The sequence below is a fragment of the Telmatherina bonti genome, assembly GCF_933228915.1.
Source record: "Telmatherina bonti genome assembly, chromosome: 14".
Classification (NCBI taxonomy): domain Eukaryota; kingdom Metazoa; phylum Chordata; class Actinopteri; order Atheriniformes; family Telmatherinidae; genus Telmatherina; species Telmatherina bonti.
This window is the reverse complement of record NC_136612.1, coordinates 12606864-12630871: the sequence shown is the minus strand read 5'-3', so window position 1 is coordinate 12630871 and position 24008 is coordinate 12606864. Positions and strand designations below refer to the sequence as shown.

The 24008-nt window shown below is 38.9% G+C and overlaps 1 protein-coding gene across 1 annotated transcript in view; it reads right to left on the bottom strand.

Annotated features, from left to right (window-relative positions):
- Window positions 1-15755: 15755 nt before the first annotated feature.
- The window catches only part of LOC306764911 (glutaryl-CoA dehydrogenase, mitochondrial-like), an 8276-nt gene continuing 23 nt past the window's right edge, over window positions 15756-24008 (bottom strand). The window contains exons 1-12 of the mRNA XM_079252209.1: window positions 23952-24008; window positions 22887-23002; window positions 21550-21579; window positions 21311-21451; window positions 21154-21216; window positions 20845-21015; window positions 20581-20710; window positions 18441-18657; window positions 18238-18341; window positions 18019-18144; window positions 16451-16611; window positions 15756-16378 (exon numbers count right to left, since the gene is read on the bottom strand). The exon at window positions 23952-24008 is cut by the window's right edge and continues 23 nt beyond it. Of these exons, the coding sequence (XP_079108335.1) occupies window positions 16305-16378; window positions 16451-16611; window positions 18019-18144; window positions 18238-18341; window positions 18441-18657; window positions 20581-20710; window positions 20845-21015; window positions 21154-21216; window positions 21311-21451; window positions 21550-21579; window positions 22887-22989 (1320 nt within the window). The 5' untranslated portion in view covers window positions 22990-23002; window positions 23952-24008 and the 3' untranslated portion in view covers window positions 15756-16304. The remainder of the gene's footprint in view (window positions 16379-16450; window positions 16612-18018; window positions 18145-18237; window positions 18342-18440; window positions 18658-20580; window positions 20711-20844; window positions 21016-21153; window positions 21217-21310; window positions 21452-21549; window positions 21580-22886; window positions 23003-23951) is intronic.

Here is a 24008-nt window from a genome sequence, read left to right as displayed (position 1 = left end):
TCTGGAGATAGAAAGAACTTTATTTTTGACCACAAACAAAGAAGATGGCTGTGTGGAAGCGTACTGTCAGGCACAATGTTCATCTTCTGCTCGACACCTTTTTGCTTTGAGTTCCTCTTCTTGGCTTCTGTTTGTAAGACGAGCAGCAAGTCCTGTCGCATGAAACTGAAGAATTCCTTCAAAATGAAACGAAGCAGTCACTGCAGTTCTGTTAGCTGCTGCCAAACGTCACACACACACACACACACACAAGTCCGTAGCTGTGAAGGCCATTAGTCCACATCAGAACTCCCTGGGGATGCTGATCTCTTTGTGTGGCCCGGGACTTGCCGGGAGCTGCGGAGGAGCATGACCCGTCGGGCTGAGGGAGTGTGGGAAGAAGGAGGGGATGTAAGGGATGGCGGCCAGCAGAAGCGGGCTGCCCTGGGGGCTGTCGTCCCGGGACAGAGGAATGACCACGTCGTCCTGGTCCCACACGTGGAAGGCGTTGTGGGCGAACGGATGTGCGGAGTGGGGGTTGCTGAAGTTCATGCGCTGAGGGTTGCTGTCTGCGCTCTTTTCCTCCTCACCCGGCGGACCCAGAACGCAGTCTGAAACAAATCACACGCAGACAGTCAGGAAAAGTAAATAACACCTGTTTTTAGTTTATTACCTGTCGATTAAAGTAAAATCCAAGTTTAAGATTCTCAGTTTAGACATACAAGAACCATAAAAGCAGCTTTTCAGAAGCTTCTCTGTAGAATAATAAAATTTTCCATATTTTGACTGGGATTGAAGGATTCAACCTAAAGACAACATTCTGCAAATGTTCCCCAAAAGTTCTGATCTTAATAGAACCAAAACATACAACGATGTACTTAGAGTTGATTGTTGCAGTGAAATACAACCTGAACAAGCTTTCAGGAGCAGAACTACTTTACAAGGTGAACTGGAACATCATGGGGAACGTTTCCAGTATATTTGGGGAAGATTTTCTTCATGTGAAAAAAATGTTCTTGTTGAAATACAACAATTAATTCAAACTTTAAAGATCTGTTCCATGAACTAATATATAAAAATGGTATCTTTGTGGGAAATGGTTTTGATAAAATACATGCAAAGAGAATTTTAAGGGAACTTAAAAATGATCCTGACAATGTATGGCAACTACAATAAACTTTGCTGGTTCCCAGAATCAACATATAAAGTTCCTTGAACATTGTGGAAAAAGGTTCTGACATTTCAGACGTAAAGACAACTAGGCCTGTCACGGTAACAAAAATGTGATTGTTTCACAAATGATTGCGATAGACGACCATTTCGAGATAAAATGGTCTCGAAATGATCATTTTGAGACAATTTTCAACTAAAATAAAGCCGGCATAAAATGCAAGTACACCCTTTTAAACACTTTAATTTCTAAATAACATTTAGCTCAGTTTGCCGACTAGACTCATCCAGTCCCCAGTCTGCTGAAACACACTCGGACTTCTACTATGGTTTTGGAAATGTGATTATATGAAACATCTGGTCTCTAAACATCATGTAACGCAGTTACATAGAGGATGGTAAAGCTCATATAGGGGGACATGTTTGGACTTGACCAGAGCTGGAATGGTAAAACTGAATGTCTTGAAACGCCTTCAGTATGTCATTTTCATGTCATTGTAAGGTTGCAGAAATGCTGTTTGTAACATGAATGTTCATCCAGACAGTTCATACTGGCTGTGAAATGTTTGCAACATTTTTCAAAATGTCGCCTTTTTAACATTAAAGGGCAGCGTCGCTTTACCAACCACGCTGTCTGAATGCACACCATGTTGCACCGTCCTGTTTGTATTTAGTCTCTGGGTTAAACACGCAGTGATCGTGGACTGTCGGGAAGATGGAGCTAGCCTGTCTGTTAAGATCTTTTTTCCCAGCTGGGAAAACTGCAGCTGATGTGCAGATGGAAGCCTGTTGTGTTGCCATGTTTAGTTAAGATTGTATTAAAACAAATAAGGCAAAAAAGAAAGACAAATGAAAATTATTGCATTCTTTCTTATGTGATTAATTGACTCGTTTCTTATAGCGACACAACTAAAGACAACATTAAGGGTACAGAACATGCAGCTGACAACTTACATTTAATTACATCAAAACGAGCAACTGAATTTTATTTATGTCAGGAAAAACTGTCCTGGTGATTTAAACTTTCCCAGTTTGCTCCCAGAACAAAAATTCCTGGAACATTGGAGGAAAAAGTTCTGACTTTATAGCTGTAAAGAAAACAGAAAAAGAATCAAAGCTAGAATTTTATGTTTGTTAGAAAAACTGTTCTGGTTAAATAAAACAGCTAAAACTTTCCAGGTCTGTTCCTAGAATCAACATACAAGGTTTTTCCAACATTGTGAGAAAAGCTTCAGGCAATCTAAATGTAAAGGGAACGTTAGGAAAAAACTAAATAAAAAATATGACAAAAAAAACTTTAATTTATGCAACAACTGAGAAAAACTTCCCAGGTTTGTTCCCAAAAGCTAAAAACAAAATTCTTTGTAGGGAAAATTCTAACAATATAGATGTTAAAACAATGTTATAGTGAAACATAAAAATGTGACTGAAACGTGTTAAGTTTTTCGTTTCAGATCAGCCGTTCAACTATCAACAAAAAAGAACCAAAAACACTCTGTTTGTCCCAAAAACTAAAATATAAAGTTCCTGGGATGTTGTGGGAAATGTTTTTTTTTACATCATAGACATAAGAAACCATTATGGGAACCAGTCCTGCCAACATGTATTTAATTTGAATTAGAAAAATGCTCCTGGTTGCTCATGGCAACTGAAACTCTCCATGTTCCCAGAACCAAAGCAAATTTTCTGGGAACATATCTACTGATATTGATTAAAAGATATAGTCAATTAAAAGCTTTTTAACCGATAAACAAATAGATAAAATGAACAAATATAGTGAGTTATCACTGTAAAAGAGCTCCACACCAGACAGGACGACATGTTTCATCCCAGGATTATCATGACGCACCTCTGAAAAGAAATTACCTGCTATGTCAATGGCCAGGTCCTTGATGAGATGTCCAACAATGGCGTAGGCGACTCCAACCACCACCAGGGCAGCCATGATCAGATACAGCACGCCTTTGGGCAGAGGGATGAGCTCCTTCACGGCGGGTTTGTACTGTTTGTACAGAGACTCGTCCGAGTAGGCGAAAGCCTGGGATTCATGCGTGGTGTTCATCCCGCTGAAGTTAGAGCCATTCATGGTGAAGATGCTCATGGGGGCTTTTTTCTTTTCTTTTCTTTTTTTTTTTATTTAAATATTATTGTTATTCTCGTTACTTAGAAGTGAAGCATTCTCCAAACCAGAAGGTGTTTTTCCTCGCGTAAAAAGTGGACAAATTCTGCGCAAGAAAGAAAAAAAAACGCGTCAAATGAGTAAAAAAAAAAAAAAAAAACGCAAGAAAGTTAATGATGCAAAAGCAAATGTTTGTAGGTCTACCTTATGTCCAGGTTCCACGCGTGTCCACGAACACGTCTCTGCGCGAGGTGTTGCCGCCCCGCGCGCTCTCCGCGGTGCAAAGGTCCAGCTCGCGCTCCAACCGCAGTTATCAACCGTCAGGTCCGCCCACTTAAGACCACTCGTCCCCACGCCACAGCTCCCGCTTCACACGCAGCTTTCAGCTCATCCCGGCTTTTTCTGTGCGCATTAAGACCTTCTAGTTACTGAGAAGTCCCCTTAGTGAGAAAAACGCCATTTTCAGGGACTATTTTCTCTCATACAGTGTCCGAAAACATCCCAGACTTTTAATTAACAGGTGGAACACGTGCTCAGATATAAGTGAAGGTAACAACAGGGGCGCGTGACAATAGTCTTTAGCTGGTTGTTTGGTTAATGGGCTCATGAAGAAAACAACTTGAAAGGCGCTTATACAACAGACAGGTCAGGACCTGACACGGACCAGGTCCAGTACAACGTCCTGTTTCACTGCCCAGTTCTTCTATTTAAAAAGAATTCTCTCACAATACTATACATTTTCCCTGTGTGGATGTACAGCTCACATTTTATCCCCAATAGCACATAAACCAGGGCCAGATTAAAAGTGTACAGGCCCCTGGACCCCCCTTAAACACCTCAACGTTGGGAAAATTGTGAATGATACACTGTAAAACATTTCTAACATCTCTCAGCCAGTGGTATCAATATCAATACACTAGAGTTTGTGGTGTAACTATCTGGCTTTTATGTACATTTTGTTTCATGCTAATGTTACGCCCTAAGTGGGCCCCACTAAGTGGGCGCAGACCCCTGGGCCTGTGCCCATAATGCCCATTGGATAATCCGGCCTTGACATAAACAACATGTCAGACACTGACTCTGGGATATTTTATCATTTAATGGAAACTGTGAGCTCATTTTGGTTTCACTGGCAGCAAAGTGGAAACAGGCAACAAAAAGCTGGAGACATAAGTGGCACAAATAAAAAAAAAAAAAAAAAAGCTTTGGTTTTTGAAAATTCCTTAGTTCAGCTGAGAACAGGTTTATATGATGGGGAAAAGGAGCATCTCAGAGCTCTGTCTTACTTAAAAAGATGGGAAGAGGTTCACCAGTCTGAGTCTAAAAATTGTGGAACAATTTCAGAATAGATGTTCCTGAATGTAAAATTATAGACTTTGAAGATTCCACCCTTTACAATTCTTCTATTAAATCCAGTGATGAGTTCAAACATTTGACTGGTACTGTACATTATGTCTCTTTAACATATTCCTGGAATCAGAAGAAATCTCTGTAGGGCGGGGACATCCTTGTGATCCTCATGCAGCACCGCTGTAAATACAGACATGATAAAGTTTGATGAGAACAGCACATCTACAAAAAGGCAGAAAAGGGGGATGTTTCACGTTATATAGCGTCCCTTTTTCTTTTCATATTTGTCCGACTGGTTAGATGTGTATGTCTCCATTGAGTGTTGGGAATAAATATCCCCTTTTCTTTAGCATAAAGTTTCAAAAGCTTGAAGCATATCAATAAATTTTATTTATAAAAATAAAAGTTAGGCTCCCTAAATAAAAGTTAGGGAGCGAAAAAAATTAAAATAAAAACAAAAAGCAACAATATGCAAATATCATCAACCCACATTGTAATCCCAGTAAAACAAACATCAACTGAGATATTTTACCATTTAATAAAGGTTTAAAACCTGAAAACAACAGTAGTTTCAGGATGATCAGTATTGTGGATCGTCTCCTCTTCTGTTGACGACTCTTTGTGTCTCAGCTGGGACGGTGAGGAGTGAGGAGGCTGGAGTTTTAGGAGAGGAATTTTGTCCCGTTCTGGTCTGATGCAGGATTCTAGCTACTACACTGCAAAAACTCAGCCTTAAAAAACAAGAAAAAAATATACAAAAATGAGATAGATGTTGCTTAGAATAAGATAAATTATCTGCCAACAGAACAAGAAAATTTGGTTTGTCAAGACTTCCCAAAACAAGTAAAAATACTCTGAAAACAAGAGGAATTCTCTGCCTTAAAAACTAAGAATTATCTTACCTTTAAAAAAAACAAACAAACAAACATATATGTACTTAATTTAAGATTTCTAATCTTACTTAGATTTCAAGTTTTTGCAGTGAAAACAGTATTTTCAGTAGCGGTGGAAGGTCTGGACTGCAGACAGACCAGTTCTCCTTTTCTACCATGCTGCTGTGATGATGCAGGATGTGGTTCAGCATGGTCCTGGTGAAATCTGCAAGGTCTTCCCTGAAAGAGACGTTGTCTGGATGGGAGCAGATGTTACTTTTCAGCATTGATGGAGCGTCACAGATGTGGAAGCTGCTCATAATTTCTAAAACAGAATTTCACATTTAGATCCCTCTGACCACACAACAGTTTTCCATTTTACTAACACTCCTTACTGTTTGAACTTTACTCAACTTTTAAAAAAATTTTTTTTACAGCGCAGGTACCATTTAGTGGTCGTTCGGTCATCATCCTGCGTTTCCTCCTCCCGGTCTGGAAACACGACACTCCCAGATCAAGGATCTCAAACTCCAACCACTGTGTTTCCTTCCTTCATATCAGTCTGTCATTAACACGCTTGTGCAGACCCTCTCATCTGAGTGACGTGTTTAACATGGAAAACATCCAAAACCTGCAAACATCCAAAACCTTTTAGCTCATGTAGGGACCCCAGCCCCAGAAGGCAACTCTATTACCCTTTTATACAGCAAAATTCATCAGCAGGGGGATTCAAAGAGCTTTACAGAAGCTAAACATTACAAAAATAAGAAGCATAATTTAAAGTTACGACAAGAAAGCAAAGAAAAAGGAAATAACATGAGATAAAAACCTCTAAACTCAAAGAAACTTGCAGAGTTGGACTTAAAATAAACTAAAAATAACTTCCAATAAAAGCCATTAAACCAGCAGAACAGGAGGGTCTTTAACCTGGATGTTCCAGCTGATCTGAGGCTTTCTTGGAGTTTCTTCCAGACATGTGGAGCATAGAAGCTGAATGCAGCTTCTCCATGTCCGACTTCTGACCTCGGGAACTGATAAAAGTCCAGATCCAGATGACCTAAAGGGGTCTGCTCGGTTCATACTGGGACAGGAGGTCACTGATGTACTTTGGTGCCAAACCATCAGGAGCTTCATACACCAGTAAAAGAACTTTCGAGTCTGTCCTCTGACAGACAGGCAGCCGTTGTAAAGACCTCCCAACTGGACTGATGTGGTCCACACTCCTGGTTTTGGTGGGAACTGGAGCAGCAGGGTTCTGAACGAGCTGCAGGACCAGTAAAGACCCTGTTACAGCTGACTGAAGATGAAAACCTGGACTAGTTTTCCCAGGTCCTGCTGTGACATCAGAACCCAGAACCCATTAGAATCCTTCCAGATCCCTCCATGCTATTATTAAACCAGTAAACCCAGTGTACAGGTGAAGTCAGTACCAGTAAACATGTATTCTGGTGAACAAGAAGGAGGAAAAGTGAAGTTTGGGGATAAGAGTTTAATGTTTAATCCGCTCCTCTGCTCATGTCCACACATCCCAAGTAATGAATCATAATCCAGTGCTTGGGTTTGGTGAGAGAATTAGCATGTTTGTTCCTCCTGAATGTGTTAAAAAACTGGTGAGTCATGCTGACAGCGCTTCCCAACCCGGCCGGGCTTTTAATCCACATGATCACTTTGGATGAAAAGCTGCCTAATTGTCAGAGTGAAGCTGCTAATGTGAGGAAGAGGAAGCATACAGTTGTGCTCATATGTCTTCATCCCCTTTCATTAAAGAAAAGGCTGAATTTACAACAATCTCTCAAATAACTGGAGACTTAAAAAAAGGAACAATAACTAAAAATTTGCAAAAATATAATTTAGTAATATAAGACACTGTTTTTTTCATTTAATTGAGTTGAAGAAAGAAAAAAAACAAACAAATAAATGTGTCCTGGACAAATTAGAGCACTTTTCTGTTGAACAGTGGGACAAAATACCTGTCAACAGGTGCAGAAGTCTGACTGAGAGGAACAGAAAACACCTGACTGGAGCGGAAACATTAAAGGATTGTTCAACTAAATATTAGTTTGAGTGATGTAATATGTAATAAATTATCTTATTTGTTTGCTTTAAAAAAAAAAAAAAATTCTATTGAACCAGAATTAGAAAATAATGTAATGATTTTCATAAAATTTTTATTTATGACTTTAGTCAATTTCCGCTTATTTTACAGGCCGCTGGTTTTTTTCCTTCTTTAATGAAAGGGGATGAATAAATATGAGCACAACTGTAGATCCAGCAGCGTTTTCCTCCGCAGTTCATTTCATGTCAGGCGTCATCATCTGTGACAGAGGACGCGGTCTGGATGATTTGCCACAGTGAGTTGCATCTAAAACACCCAAAAGATTAAAAAGCATTGCTTTAAAAAAAAAAAAAAAAAAAAAAAAAAAGGGGGGGGGGGGGAGTAATTTCCTTACATAATCAGCATGTAGAACACGGCCGAGCACCATGTCCTGCCGGGGGATTTGCTGCCTTTTAATTCCCTTCACTTCAAAGTGACACATGCAACCATGTTGAGCAGGATGGAGGTCTTCATCTGGCCGCCGCCCCGCCCACTCTCACGTCCATCATACCTTGATGGATTTAAAGAGGGAGGAGAAAAAAAAAAGGCAGCAGAGATTATCTGTTCAGTGCTGGGAACATTTAGCAGGGGTCGCTCTTTCTTAACCTTGCTGCGTTGCAGGCGGGATGCTGTGGTGGTCCGGAAAGATGGCAGGAACGCCAGGGGGGTTAAATGTCCTGGTTTATGTCCCAGTTTCATGCACATGTTTGTCTTTCTGTGTTTAGTTTTGTTTTCAGGAGCTTGATGAGGTTGAAACCAGGCGACTGCAGGATGTTCTACATCCTAACTTTCTGTTCTGCGTTGCCATGGACACCATGTTTCCAGCTGTCGCTCATCTGCTCTGTCCCATCAGCTTCATTACCGTTCGCTGACTGGGAGCATCATCCAGCTGCTTCCACATCAGGAAAAGCGATGAGTCAGTGATTTTCACGCACCTTCTCTTCACTCCTGGAGGGAAAGCGTCACTCTCTGTTGTGTGTGGAGAGCTGCTTTGTTTCATCTGTAGATAAATAAATACTGAAATAAGTAAATATTCCATAAAATGAAAATAAAAATGTGTTCCTGAAAAAAACAAAACAAACAAAATGATCACTTACATTTTCACTGGTTAACTTCTTTATTTAATGGCACTTTCTTTCCTTCTTTCTTTCTTTTTTTTTCAAAAGGAGATTTATGCACACTTCCACTACACTAACGCTTTATAAAAAATACTATTATAAAATGAAATTATAAATAAAAAAAAATAAAATAAAAGCATAAATAAATAAATAAATGTCATGGAATTATTTTTTTTAAAAAAACACGATAAAATAAAAGTTTAAATGAATAACCGAATGAATAGATAAAAACATAAAAAAATGCAAAAATAAAACATAAATAAAAGCCTGAATGAATAAAAGCCTAAATAAACAAATGTCAGGGAATTAATAAAAACACCACCAAGAAATAAACAATATGATAAACAAAAAAGATCAAACACAGCAAAGCATAAATAATTGCATAAATAAATAAATGCATAAATAAATAAATGATTAATAAATGAATAATTTGATGTCATAGAATGAATAAAAACACAAGTATGAAGTAGAAGCTTAAATAAGTAAACAAATGAAAAGATAAAAACATAAGTAAGTAAAAGAATAAATAAATCAAAGCAAAAACAAACAAAGGCACAAATAAATAAATAAATAAAAGCAGTTTTTATTTGTTGCATTATTAATTAGTTTTAAAAGTTTATAAACAATAAATAAGTACTTTATTATCACAACAAACACATTTTTGTCCAGAAACAGTATAACAGTTAAAAAACTAGTTTTACAGACAAAGCAAAAGATTGATTATATCAAAGTTTTGTTTCAGTTCCAGTGGATGTATTAACCCAAGTAGCACATCAAGATTTCAGAAAGATTTAAACGTTCCCAACATGGCGGCTGAATTTCTGCCCTGAATTAAAGAGAGAAAGCAGCTAAAGCAGGGAAACACGGCAAAGTTTAGTCTTGATCTGATTCCAAGTAAATCCAGGGCAAGTATGGTGGATATTCACGTCGTTATAAATGCAGATACCAATACTTTTAGTTTAAAATTCCATAGTCATCTCATAATGTTTCCTTTAATAATTAATCATGATAACGATCAGAATAAACACTTCAAAGGATTATGTTGAATTAAACATTGTTTCATTGAGACATTTTAATTTAAGCTTTTGTTTGTAAACAATATGAAGCAACAAACATCAACAATGTCACAACATAATAAAATAACTGTTTTTTCATTTTGTCACATAATTGTTAGAGAAGAATAAAGTTTAAAGACAAGCCTTGGATGTTTCTCATTCATATTCTGTGTTTTTTTCCCCCCAAGAAAAATATCAATCTCATCACGCTGGTATCGAATGATACCGATACTAATCCAAATGTTTGTACCAATATTATCAATATTACCATCAATATGTCCACTTCTAATATATGATGCTGCTTCTGGTCATTGGAACTGCTGCAAACAGACCATTTAAGCTATTTTACAGCCAGAAAACACAAAATCTGTTGGAAACACTGATTATTTTCAGGTAAAGCTTGTAGAGTCGGAAGCCCTCCTGGAGGAAACTAAGATCACACTAATTACGAACGCATTGCATTCTTACATACTGGAAATGGACGAACATGTTGGAACATGCAAGTTTATACCTCTGCTTTTTCAGACCAGTAAGGAGGAGATGCAGAAGTGTAAGTTAAAGTGTGAGTTGGAGATTCAACTCAGCTGAATTCAGCTTTATTTGTACTGAGCCACTTTACAACGACGTTATCTCAGGACTCTTTACAGACACCAGTTCCAGCCAGGTCATATTAAACAGCCTAGTTAAGGAAAAACAACAGACTGCATCGAATCAGGACTTGGATCCAATCCCCCAACTCACTGATCCCCAACCCTGGTCCTCAAGGACCGGTGCCCTGCAGGCTATCCAGATGTTCCTGCTGAAACACAGCTGACTCAGACTCTCACAAGCTCCGCACATGTCTGCTAAATACACACTGATTTGAGTCAAATGTGTGGCAGCATGGACACTTGGAAAACCTGCAGGACACCGGTCCTCAAGGACCAGGATTGGGGATCCCTGTACCCAGCTGCACGAGGCGACACTGGAAAGGAAAACTCTCAGTTAACAGGAAGGAAAACCCTCCAGCATTTGGCTTCACTCTAAACCAGTGGTTCCCAAACTGGGGGGTGGGCCCCCCAGGGGGGCGGAATTATCACAGGGGGGGGGCTTAATAAAACTTGGGAGTTTTTACACTGGATGAATCTGTAAAAGTACTTATAGGAAATGATGATAAATCAACAAGAGAGACTTTAAGTCGTAAAAAAAGAGAACAAACTATGATGGAGCATATCTGCCCCTGCTTGACCAGTAATAATAATAATCAGTGGTGCGTAATAATGAGACTACAGTCTTTTTCATGTACCAAAATATTATCATCTAATATAATGAAGTATGAAGCCAAACAAGTTACACCATTTGGGGACTTTTCATCCTGAACACAAAGAAAAGTCTGCAGGTTACTTTAGAAATAATATATAGAAAAGTTGTTTTACTAAAGCAGCATTGTCTCATAGTAAACTTCACTCACCTAAAGTCATTTGCAGAGATTCCTGGTTTAAAATATTTTATACTTACGCAGACGAATGGATAATAATACTGACACAGTTTTAATTAAAGATACCTAAAATACAGCCACTAAAACTAAAGAGGCATTTCACCCATGTGACATTATTGTTGTTGATGAAAAGGGAAAAGTTTGGGAACCACTGCTCTAAACTACGTAAAATTCCTTTAATCAAGTAGAGACATCACACGTATAACATTCACTGTGTTTCCATCACAGTTTCCGCAAAATATAAGAGATATTTGTACGTTTTGACAAACAACAATTGCGATTTGCAGGTATTTCTATGGTGTTTAGTGCACAAGCCTCAGTTATCGTAAAAAGTCATTGTTATTTACGCAAGGTAGCCATGTGGTGTTATTTTGTGTTTTTACTTCATGTTTGACAATTTGCAACGACTTTTCAAAGCCTTTCTCCCTCGTTTCCTTTTTTTATTCATTTAAAAAAGTTTAATTCACTGCAGTTAATTTTACATCGCGCCATTTTTACCGGAAATCAACTGGTCACATGACCCCGTATGTCACGTCCGGGGACACGAAAAAGTTTCCGTTACACTGTTGCGATAAATCAACGTCTAAAATAACACCTCATTAAAATGTTAAAAGTGTTTAGTGATTTTTGTGTGTGTGTGTGTGTGTGTGTGTGTGTGTGTGTGTGTGTGTGTGTGTGTGTGTGAGTTTTATTATTAAGATATTTAAGTCTTGCCCAGTTCCAGGTGTGATGGAGACACAGCAACTGTTGCTACCATAGACCGTATATCAAAGAACATTAACATTAATTATATTAATATAAATCTTTCTATATACAGTTCATGGTTGCAACGCAGACTGGAAAATAATCCAGCTTCTGCTGGAACCTGTGGCATCAAACACACCCAGCCTCACACACACACACACACACACACACACACACACACACACGTGTATGACCCAGACACTGCAGATGGGCGGGGTCAAAGTAAATATGCTGATTAGAAACCGGTTCTTCTGCAGCGTTAAAGCCTCGTTTTTCTGCCCTTTTGATTCGCCTATAAGTCAGAACAGCTGCTTTCTGACCGATGATGTAATATCAAAGTGTAAACATCTAATCCATCCAGACAGCCGCGCGCGCTGTGTGTGTGTTTTCTGCAGGTTTGTTTCCAATAATGTTAAAATGAGAGGATTAGGAGTGAAATCCTCGCCTGATCACAACAGCAGCTGATGAAGATGAAGCTCACACATGACGTTAAGCAGCTCGGAGAGCAAACCATCATATCACCAGTCACTCTGAGGTGTAGGGGGAGGTGGGAATGATTTATTTACTTATTTATTTGATAACTCACATACAAGTGAATATATGCATGGCTGTGCTTTTTACAATCGTAACATTTGAATTAAGGGAACAATTGTGAATAGTTCGAGCAATACATTAAAAAATATATATATAAAACAAAAAAATGAAATCAAAAGTGCAAAAATGAGGCAAAACATTGCAAAAGGTTTAGCAGTGGCTGTCAGAAAGTGCTTTATAAATAAAGTTGGCTTGGCTAATAAGACTTCAGTCTGAGAACATTGAGTCCAAGGGAACATCATGTAAATAGGAATACATATTGTTTGAATAATGGGCTTTTCCATACAATTCAAAGATTTTACATAGAGAGAATGAAGGGCTGAAGGGAACAGGACTTCTTCTCTGGACAACTTTAATCCATAAAACACATATTTATTTACATATTTACATTATATATCATATTATTATATTACATTATATATCATATTTATTTACATTCAAATTATTGAATTTCCCTTTGGGGATTAATAAAGTATTTTTCATTTTCATTTAATTTTCATTTTCATATGAGCAGACAACCGAGGAATTACTGCTGTAAATATATTCAGACATGCACAAACATAAAGGAAGAGTTTTTACACTTCTAACAAGCTTAAAAGTCCATATTTGATCTGGACAGCTCTTCTTCAACACAATGCCAACCTTCTAGACAAGTTTCCTTGTAATGTCTTTGAGTAGTCTTCAGGACCTCCTCCAGACCTCTTGAAGGTCTTGTTTTTCTGCCTTTTGCATTGTGCTTCATCAATGTTGCATCAGGTCTCCCATCAGACCTGCTGCCACTCATCTTCAGTCCACTTCTGGTGTCATGTGACCTACCTCAGCTACATGGCCCGCCATGCCCTGGAGACCGTTTCAGCAGACCAGATGTGTCTTTTACATCCTGTAACCTGGATTTTTTTTTTTCTTTTCATTTTTAAGATGTCATTTTAAGATCCAGTTAATCTACTGTGGAAAGTTTTTATGCCTTAAGATTCTTCTTTTTCCCTTCTTCTTTTTCCACTTGTCCAGTTTCCTCTGAGCTAAAGTCCCGTATAAGTGGACCTGAACACAAATATTTTAGTTCTGATGGCACAAGGCTTAACTTTTTATTTATTTATTTATTGCAGACAGATTTGACAAACGTATTCTAACAGTGATGACAGAGAGTCGGTACAATAGACGGTTTTTACAGGCATACTAATATGAGAATAAATAGAAAGTATGGGTATGAGAGGAAAATATTTATGAATATAGGTTTGAAGTTAAGTTTCATTATCTGGTAACTGGTAAAAATAAAGTTAAAAGAAATTAAATAAACTTGAGTTTGTCATTAAAAGCTGAAAGTGTTTGAATGTTTTTCTTGTTTGTTGAAGAGCTTGAGGTGTATAAACCATTCAGTTCAACGTGGAAAACATGGATGTTAGGAAGGGATTTCTTGTATCTGGACTTATGTATAAGAAATTTGCCTGTCAAAATGATCATGTTAAAAACATGGTTAAGAGTTTAGCTTTGCAATTATATCTGCAGATGATGTTTTTGGGGCTGATTAAGACAGAATGACCACTTTCATTCTGGATAAAATTTTTCAACATCTTTCCAAAACGAGTTAGACTGAGGGCAGCTGCAAAACAGTTCCTGGATCGGTGTTGCAAAATGAACAAAGAGGGTTAATATTCATTATTTTATAAATGTTTGCATTAGATGGATAAATATTGTGTAGAATATTAGAACATACTTCTCCTATTTTATTAGATACAAAATTGAAAGGAATTTAGCCAAGTTTTCCACCAATCAATTGTGAATTCCAGAAGAATTTTCCTTTGGTTATGATTTTAGTTTGGTTTCAGTTCTTTTCTAGTCATTTTATTTGTACATAAATTATTGGTAATGTTCAAACCTCCATTTAATTCATTTAGTTCAGTGTTAATTGTTTGAATGGCCTTTAATAACTATTACACCTGAAGAAATGGTGTTTCTTAGAGAAATAAGTTGATGATTTTTAATTACTTTTCTTTAAAGAATTTTTTATAAAAATAAATGCATCCATTGTCATAAAACATATATTTGATTGTGATTTATATTCCGATCAATCCAGTTTTTCTTGTATAAATTTTTGTTCGTAATAGTGACATCACCATTGTTTCAGATGACATATTTGTGGGGTGAGAAGTTGGGAACGTAGCAAAATTCCCAGGACTTTCGGGCTTGCTGATGAAACTGGTTTTATTGGTAAACTGGAGGCTGTGGCACAAGGCTTCAGCTGCTGTTACCTGGCTTCTACATATGAGGACACCATGCTGTTGTTGGCTGTCTGAACCATTAAACTTTACTCTGATGAACTGGAACCTTCATTCATTCATTCATTTTCCGAACCGCTTATTCCAATTCAGGGTCGCGGGGAAGCTGGAGCCCATCCCAGCCGGCTTTGGGCGACAGGCAGGGTACACCCTGGACAGCTCGCCAGTCCATCGCAGGTGAACTGGAACCTGTTGAACACAAACATGGATGCTTACACTGCCATCTAGTGGAGAAAACTCACCTGAACTCATTCATGGATCAATTACATTGATTGGTTTGTTCTCATAAGGAAGGAAAGCACCGCAATGAACAGTGAAAAAATGTTTATAATATTCAGCATTTATGAGCCTATTTATTGCCAAATTTATTAGCTTAATGGAAATAAATAATTTCATATTGTATTTAATTATTTCATTATGGGACTTTTGTATTATTTTGAATATTATTTAAATACTGATGAGTTTTATGATAATAAAGCTGATCTGTGCGTTTTCCCTCAGCATTTAGTCAGACATATCTACTTTTATTTGCCTGCTCTGGCCGGGAATCTGAGGTCCTCTTCACAACTTCTACTCGAGGTCCAGACTGACGGAGCTTCTCTGTTGCTGTTCCAAAACGACGGAATAGCCTTTCCTACCATGTTAGATCTGCCCAATCTGTCTCCAATTTAAGTCTGTTCTTAAATCCCACTTTTTTGCTCTGGCTTTTAATCAAACTTGAGCATTTCCTTTGTGGATTTTAATTTTTACTTTTATTTTTCTTTTTTAATTCCAGGTTTAAACTGTGGAGTGTTTTATCTATTTTTTCTTTTTTTATTGTTCAGCTCTCTGTCAAAAATGTGCTGGATAAATAAATTTGAGCTTATATTTTAAATGAAGAGTTATGACTCCCCCCCCCACTTTTCTGGTGTAAATAGTTTTATTCAATCTGAACACGTGACATTTTATCTTTTTAAATTTATTCAAATCTCTGATCAACAAATGGACCTCTTACAAAGTTACAACATTTTAGTGTCAGAGCCTGTAAAGTGCTACGTTACAACCACCGCATCGACAGTAAGACCATCTCTTACTGATGAAAACATTTCAAACAAAAAGGCCTCAGAAGCAGAAAAACAAATTCACTGGGACTTTCACGCTTTTTCTTTTTATAACTGCTGCATTACCTGAACACCGCGACCAAGCTACGCCTACCTCTACATGCCAAATTAAACAAGGACGACAGTATATTCAGTCAAATAAAACGGATAACCGCTCGTTGCTATGGAAAAATAGCCCTTTTTCATTTAAAAATATCAATTTCTGAAGCAATTACAATCCAGGGCAGACCCAATGTTCAGCAAATTTCTCAACAGTTTTTCTACAAGCCTGAGAGAAAAAAAATACTGATTTTAACTTTTAAAAGACTTTATATGAGAAACTGATGGTAGAAGCTTCTTCAGCCGGAAGTCGGATCTATTTGTCCACAGTGAAGGACTGCAGCCCGGTGATGGCTCTGCCCAGGATCAGAGCGTGGATATCATGAGTACCTGAGGAGAAAGGAAACGGATCAAACAGGAGGAACAGGAGCTGGAAGAGGTTTAACAGGTCACGCCGCTGACCTTCGTACGTGTTGACAGCCTCCAGGTTCATGACGTGGCGGATGACGTGGTACTCGTCAGAGATGCCGTTTCCTCCCAGCATGTCTCTGGCCTGCCTGGCGATGTCCAGGGCTTTACCGCAGCTGTTCCTCTTCAGCATGGAGATCATCTCTGGCGCTGCTCTGTTCAGAAAACACCTGACATGTTTGGCACCGTCTTGGCGTGGATGTTTAACTCCTTCGGTTCATACATTTGTCCCACTGAGACGCTACAACGCAGTTCTATGATCCAGACTGTTTTTATAATGTAGAAAAAAACATGGAGGTAAAATTATTGCCATCCTGACAGGTGGATGGTCACCACGTTGTTTGGTTTAGGGATGTTGGTCCCTCATGAAGCAGCAACAAGACAGGGAGTAAATATTGATATCAGTCAAAATATCAGACTCACATCACTGATACAAAAAAGCTGACGGTTTTAGACAATAAAACTGCGTGTGAATCCCAGCAACCGAGCTGTTGCCATGACAACAGCAGCCTATCAGATGTCATCATGTTGTTGCTGTATGTGATGATTTTTGCGACTAACTGTCCAACGCCATCATCTTCTTCAGCCGCGGCAGGCTAAACACGGGAGATATTGATGACGCGCACTAAGATGTATGTTCTTCATCTTGCGTTTTTTTTCATTTTCATTATTACCTTGAATAAATTACACCGAACTAACAACATGCAGAGTAGGCTACTAACATAAGGCATCTAATTGTGGTCAACAAAAGGTTCACTCCCGAGCTCACCCCACTTCTACCTCCTCCAAGCCAAGCGATACGCTCAGGTGAGCGCAACTATTTGTAACCTGTGCATTCACACCCAAAGTGACACACCCTCCACCAAAGGGCCAATCAGGCGTGCACGCATCAGCATATTCTCAAACATTGATGACTTCCAATAAGGCTCCTACAATGATGACGTTTTGATTTTTTACTGATTGAATGCAGATTATCTCAGTCTGTTATATTTTATTCATATTTTTACTTCAACATATTTATTTATTTTCCATCAAATAAATGAAAATCTTATTTTAATCTATAGTTAAAATATTTCTGACAATTTAAAACGATATATTTGATCTTATGTTTGTTTAATTCAGAGTTTTTCCACCACTGTGCCACACTAGTGTGCTGTAAGAAATTATCTAATTTCACCGAATATAAAGATAATAGACAGTAAAAGATAATACAATTCCATTTTTTTGTGTTTATCTGAGGCTTTGGATAAATAATAATGACTTTTTAAAAAAAACAAACAAACAAACATTTTTGTTTGTGGTTTGCTCAAGAAAGGTTGAAAAACACTTGTTTAATTTCCTCCTCTGCATATTTGAATATTCTTATAAAAGCATTTCTTTCTCGAATCTTTTCCACATTTCCTTTGTCTGAAACAGATTCATGCACAGTTTAACTGGGATTTTTCTTCAAGGGGCAAAAAGTATCGATATCCATAGAAAAAAGTACTATTGTTGATATGGCCCATCCCTACACCAAGACGCCACCGCATCGTGTCCAAAGTCAAACGTGAACATTTCCTCACTTTTTCTCATCGATGAGTCGGCCCAGCTGCAGACAGGACTGCAGCCCGACGGTGATCTCCGTCAACATGTCGGCCATTTTCTTCTGCATCAGCTGATTTCTGGCCAGAGGAACGCCAAACTGGATTCTGGTTTAGAAACCAGAAGAAGAAAAACACACAATTACATCGAAAGCTTTGTTTTAAAGTGTGTGAAGCGAGTTGTCAGCTGTGTGTTCTGACCTGTCCAGCGTGTACTGACGAGCTGCGTGGAAACAGAACTCCGCAGCCCCCAGAGCGCCCCATGCGATGCCGTAACGGGCGTTGTTCAGGCAGCCAAAAGGACCCTGCAGGAAACAGATATCGTGTGTGTTCAGTTTATTTACACAAGAACACAGTCAGAAAGTAAAAGAAGAATAACAGAGGGATCCAAACCAGACACGCACCCCCAAACCAGACACTTTAGGCAGCAGGTTCTCCTCAGGAACCTCCACCTCGTCCATCAGGATCATGCCAGTAGCCGAGGCTCTCAGAGAGAACTTCCCTTCGATCTTGGGTGTGGAGAAGCCCTTCATGCCGCGCTCCAGGATGAAACCACGGACCTTCCCATCGTCACACCTAGCCCAGACCACCGCGATATCCGCCACTGGAGAGTTGGTGATCCTGGAGGGAAACGTTTACATTAGGGGCGGGAAAATTGAATCGAATTTTAAAATGGATTTTTTGTTTTAAAAAAAAAAAAGATTTTTTTTTTTCAAATACATAAATAAAAATAATCCAGTATAAAATTTTGGTAATTTTTATTCATCCTTTTACTCGTCTTCTTGGGCATCATAGCAGCAGAATGATGGTCTGGCTACTGTGTTGTTTTTTCCTCATTGAAATCAAGAAAAATTACATGCCAAAAAAAAAAAAAAAAAAAAAGAAGTTTTATGCATTTTATTTTGGTTTTAATCCACAAAAATCAGCAATATCAAAGAATTGTCAGAATTGCAATTTAAATCGAATCAGCACCCAAAAAAATCTGAATTGAATTGTCACAGCCTTAGTTTAAATACCGCTCGAACTCTCATGTGTTCACACGTCCAGGTAGTTCAGCATACTTTATTATTTTCAGTAAGTTAAAGTTTAACAACTGGCAACCAGTCCAGGTGGACCTGCCTATCACCCAATGATTGCTGGGATTGCAGCTTCCTTGTGACTTTTCATCAGACTAAGCAGTTAAGAAAATGGATGGATGGAAGTTGAAGTATAATAAACATGATCTTGGATCCTAATAAATGTCATATCAGTGTGAGTTTCATGTCGTTCTTAGCTGTGAAGAGCTCCACCATGTGGACGACTACCAACATCAGCTGTTTTCACATATGAAAGCGTCCAGAGTTAAAAATCAGATGCCGTTCTCAGTTTTTTTTGTTCATACGTTCACTAAAGAGCCAGAAATCCTCTGCAGGAGAAGAACTCCCGGCGGGAAACACTGCAGAGCTCGCAGGAGGAGGGGAAATAAACCAAACGGTCACAGTGTGTTTACGGTGGGGAGCATGGCTGCAGGTTTACCTCGACTCATCATATTTTTACAGAGCATTAGAGCTGGGCGATTAATCAGATTTTAATCTCAATTACGATCTGAGTTTTCAACGATCATAAAAATAAAATGGTGTGATTATTTTTCTCTCTGCAGTTTCCTCTCCTGCTGTCTTCAGCTGCTAATCGAGCGTCTCTGGCGTTGCAGCGCTGTGCTGTAAATTTTTTTCCTCCCCACTGTCGCCTTATGCATGTTCAGTACGGGGGATTGGATCAAAGTCATGATTTGATGCAATCGAGCATCACTGGCATTGCAGCGCTGTGCTGTAAACTCCTCCCACAGCCGCTTTGCTTTCATTCAGACACTGTTGCCAACTTGACGACTTTCTTGCTAAATCTGGAGACTTTTTAAGTTAAAAGCGACAAATCTATCAACTTTTACTGGAGTTATTAGACTTTCCTGGTGTTTTGGCGACTGACTTGAAGGCACATATTGTTCTGCAGTTACTGTAAGGAAGGAGCAGCGGGAGCCTCTCCCGTCCTAAAGCACTCCCAGGCGGCCAGTCTCAGTCGGCTCCGGCTGCAGGTCCATGTAGAATAACTGCAGTAGGTTGTGGAAGTTCACCTAAACATAGTTTATACCATTGTCAGTGACAACTGGCTGCATTATTTTCCTATACGTAGCTCTGCGAGTTAAACACCGTTACCATAGCAACGTGTTAACCAGCTGGTTCAGATCAGCTGTCTTTTAACAGGTGAATGAGAGAAACGCGCTGCAGCCTGACAGCGGTTGTTTGGTATACATCGAGGCCAACATAAAATAGTTCCTACATAAGCGGTAAAAGCAGATTAAACAACTTGGAACCGTGCATTAGACGGTTATAATGCACGACACGGAGTCTAGAACACCACAACGCGCAGCGTTGTTGATAAATACTGGATAACTGTGTTCAATAATCCAGATCTCAATTTCAGTCAAAATAATCCTGATTATAATTTTTGTCCTAATCGAGCAGCCCTACAGAGCATCACTACAATCAGGTGCACAGAGAGGCTGCTCACCACGTCTTGGAGCCAGTGAGGGTGTAGGTGCGACTGGACGGGTTGTATCTGGCTCTGGTTTCCATGCTGCTGGGGTCACTGCCGTGGTTGGGCTCTGTCAGGCCAAAGCAGCCGAGAATCTCTCCACGAGCTGAAAGTGGCAGGAGGAATAACTTATGGCAAACACTCCTTACAACTTATCATCATCATCATCATTATTTACATTCAGAGCCATACTAATGACCATCAGCTCTAAATGAGGAATAAAGCTTGTTTTCCTCGTACCCAGCTTGGGGAGGTACTTCTGTTTCTGCTCCTCTGTGCCGTAGGCGTTGATGGGGTGCATGACCAGCGATGACTGCACACTCATAACGGAGCGATAGCCGCTGTCCACTCTCTCCACCTCTCTGGCAATCAAACCGTAGGCCACATAACTCGTCCCAGCGCAGCCGAAACCTTCATATCAAGCACAGGACATGAAGCTGCTGAGTGCCACAAACTCCATGTTGTTTGTTCCTGTGGCTGATTTATTATCTAAATGTAGTTAAAACTTTACAGCTCCTCGTAAAAACACAACTTTGTGTCCAGACTGACCTTTAATAGTCGGGCCCAGGACCCCCATCTCTCCCATCTCTGACACAATTTCTCTGTGAAACACTGAGAAGAAAAAAAATATCAGGTTAGATTAAGTTTCCAAGTGTTTTTTCCCGTCTTTCGCTGAGGCAAGAAGCTAAATGAGAACCAGTCTCACCTTCATTCCTGTTGGCCATCAGGACGCGAGGCATGAGCTTCTCTTGGCAGTAGGTTCGGAAGGAATCCCTGATCATGATCTCCTCCTCGGTCAGCTGGCCCTCGAGGTCCAGAGCATCACGCCAGTCGAACTGGACCTTCGCTGCCAGACATTTAGAGTGGAAATCGTTTAAAAATACCATCTGGCACCAGACCCAGTTTCAACATGTTGTTTAATATGAAAAGCTGGACAACACTTACGTGCTTTAGACTTCTGAGGCTTTTCTGCATCTAGATGTCAAGTACAGATATTATTACATGGAAAAGTTTCATTTATGAAGAGTTAAATCATCATAAAAACACAAGTGTGAAACTGGTTTTCTAATATAGCTGAAACTGTCTCAGTAAATGTTGTAACACTTTGTTAATAAGTGCTGATCAGAGCATTTGTCTTACAATTGCAGACATTTTATGCTGACTCAGTTTGTTTGGCACAAAATGTCAATGCACATATTTACACGCAAGTAAAATGACCACATGAATAAATCATAATATATTGAGTAGTTTTTCCTTATTTTCTTCCTCTCAATTTTTTTTTCACAGCATGTACTATGGAAAATATAAAGAATAGTTGTAATTTCCAGTGTTTAATTGAGATTATTTCCAAACTTAAGTCGAGATAAATAAAAAAACAAAAATCGACCGTACTGTTTGAAAATTTAGGTGGAAATTTAAAAATCCCTGAATTTAATTCTAGTTTATAATAGCAGGAGAGAGCACGACATACAGTCTATGGTACCAGACCAACAATACATCCTAAAAACATAAGAGATGTCCTGTTTTAGACATTGTAGCATCATGCTTTAAGTAAATGAAACAAAGAAATTCATTCTCCTTTGGCACACATGTAGTGTGGTTATAAGTATTCATTCTAAGAAGAGATTTAGCCCCAAACTGTGTGTCTTTAAATCCACTCCAGATTCTTACAGCATGCTGAACAGGACTGTGATTAATTGATGCTTTTAGTAAATAAGTTGTATGAAGGGAAGACTGGATTCTCACATGTCGTTGATTTACAGTTGTTGGCAAAAAACCTGCAGTCAACCTCAAAACTTGATCACAACATTTCAACTTGGAAACATTGTGTTCTCTATTTAATCTTAATTCAATTCAATTCAATTCAATCTTTATTAAGGACATAGAATCCAGGTCTATAGAAAAAGAAAAAATAAAATGGAAAAAAATAAAATGGTAAATACAATAAAAGAAGAAGTGCAATGCAAGAAGAATTACAAATATAGGCAGGAGTGCCAGTTTTTCCAGATACCAGATGTGAATCTGACAGAGCTTAACTTATTATAACGTCAATCTTTTATAACTGGATTTTTTTTTCCCAATGCACCACCTCCATTTTTTCCAGTCAGTCCCATCATCTCTTTATAAACAGGCACAAAGTTAATATTTTGTATGCTCTGATCACCTCACACCAATGCTGATGCCAATACTGCATTCCTGTTAGCTATAGATGTCACTGTGAGTGGTGGAACATTTCCTTTAAAAACCTGCTCAGCAGGTGTAATGATGCAACTATCACTAACCGTACGGGGCAGGTGCTGCAGTTCCCTGGGCTCTGGAAGCTGAGAGGAGGACACATCGGCGAGGATTCACCAGGAGACGGTACATAGTGCTTCTAAGTGCCATGATGGAAATCAGTCTGTGGAGAAAACAAACTATTACAACCAAGGCCGGATTATCCAATAGGCATTATGGGCATAGGCCCAGGGGCCCACACCCACTTGGTGCCCACACATACAGGGCATACACCAGCAGTTTGGGAATTAAACAAAATGAACATTGAAAGCCAGATAGTTGAGAAGAAGTTTTATGAAACTTGTAAAGCCTTTCTGACTTTCTTTAATCAACCATCAACACAGATTCAGGAATACTTTTCTTTTTTTTTTTTTGGCTATCTGGTTGTGATGTATGTTTATTGACCTATGCATTGTTATATTTGCTTTTCTTTTTTATTATACCTTTAAGTGACAGTACATACTGGGATGTTTGTTGTTTGTAGAGTGGGTTTTTATTTTTTCATTTTTTTTCTATACTGAAAAATTAATTAATATATTAAACACAAAAGCCAGATAGGTAAACCACAGTATCCAGTACTGCTATTGGTACCACTGCCTGAGAGATGTTAGAAATTTCGTTTCACAGTGTATCATTCACAATTTTCACCATGTTGCAGTGGGGAAGGGGGGCCCCTGGAACACTCTGGGCCCAGGGACCTGTGCACTTTTAATACGGCCATGATTACAACTCACGTTGACTCTGTGAATCACCTTTAATGGATAATGCAGGACTTTAACGGTACTTGGCAGTGTAAATGTGTAGCAAGAGCTTCAAGAAATGACAAAAGGAATGATAAACCTTCACATAAAAGCAGCCTCCAGAAGCTACAAGCCCTTTGCCCACAAACTGGGTTACCTTAGTGCGGTCTTAGGTAACTTCACCGCAGCTACAAGCTAATAGAACCTGCTCACGACAGCTAGCTGGTAACTTGAGAGCTTAAGAGGAAATACGAGAATCTCCAAACTAAAAACACACGTTTTGTTGCAAATATGAAGCAATACCACTATGGCAGCGATGTGGAAAGAATTTACCTGTTAGTGGAAGAAATTACCCAGGTCTTGGCGTCAGTTTCACAAAGCAATGACACG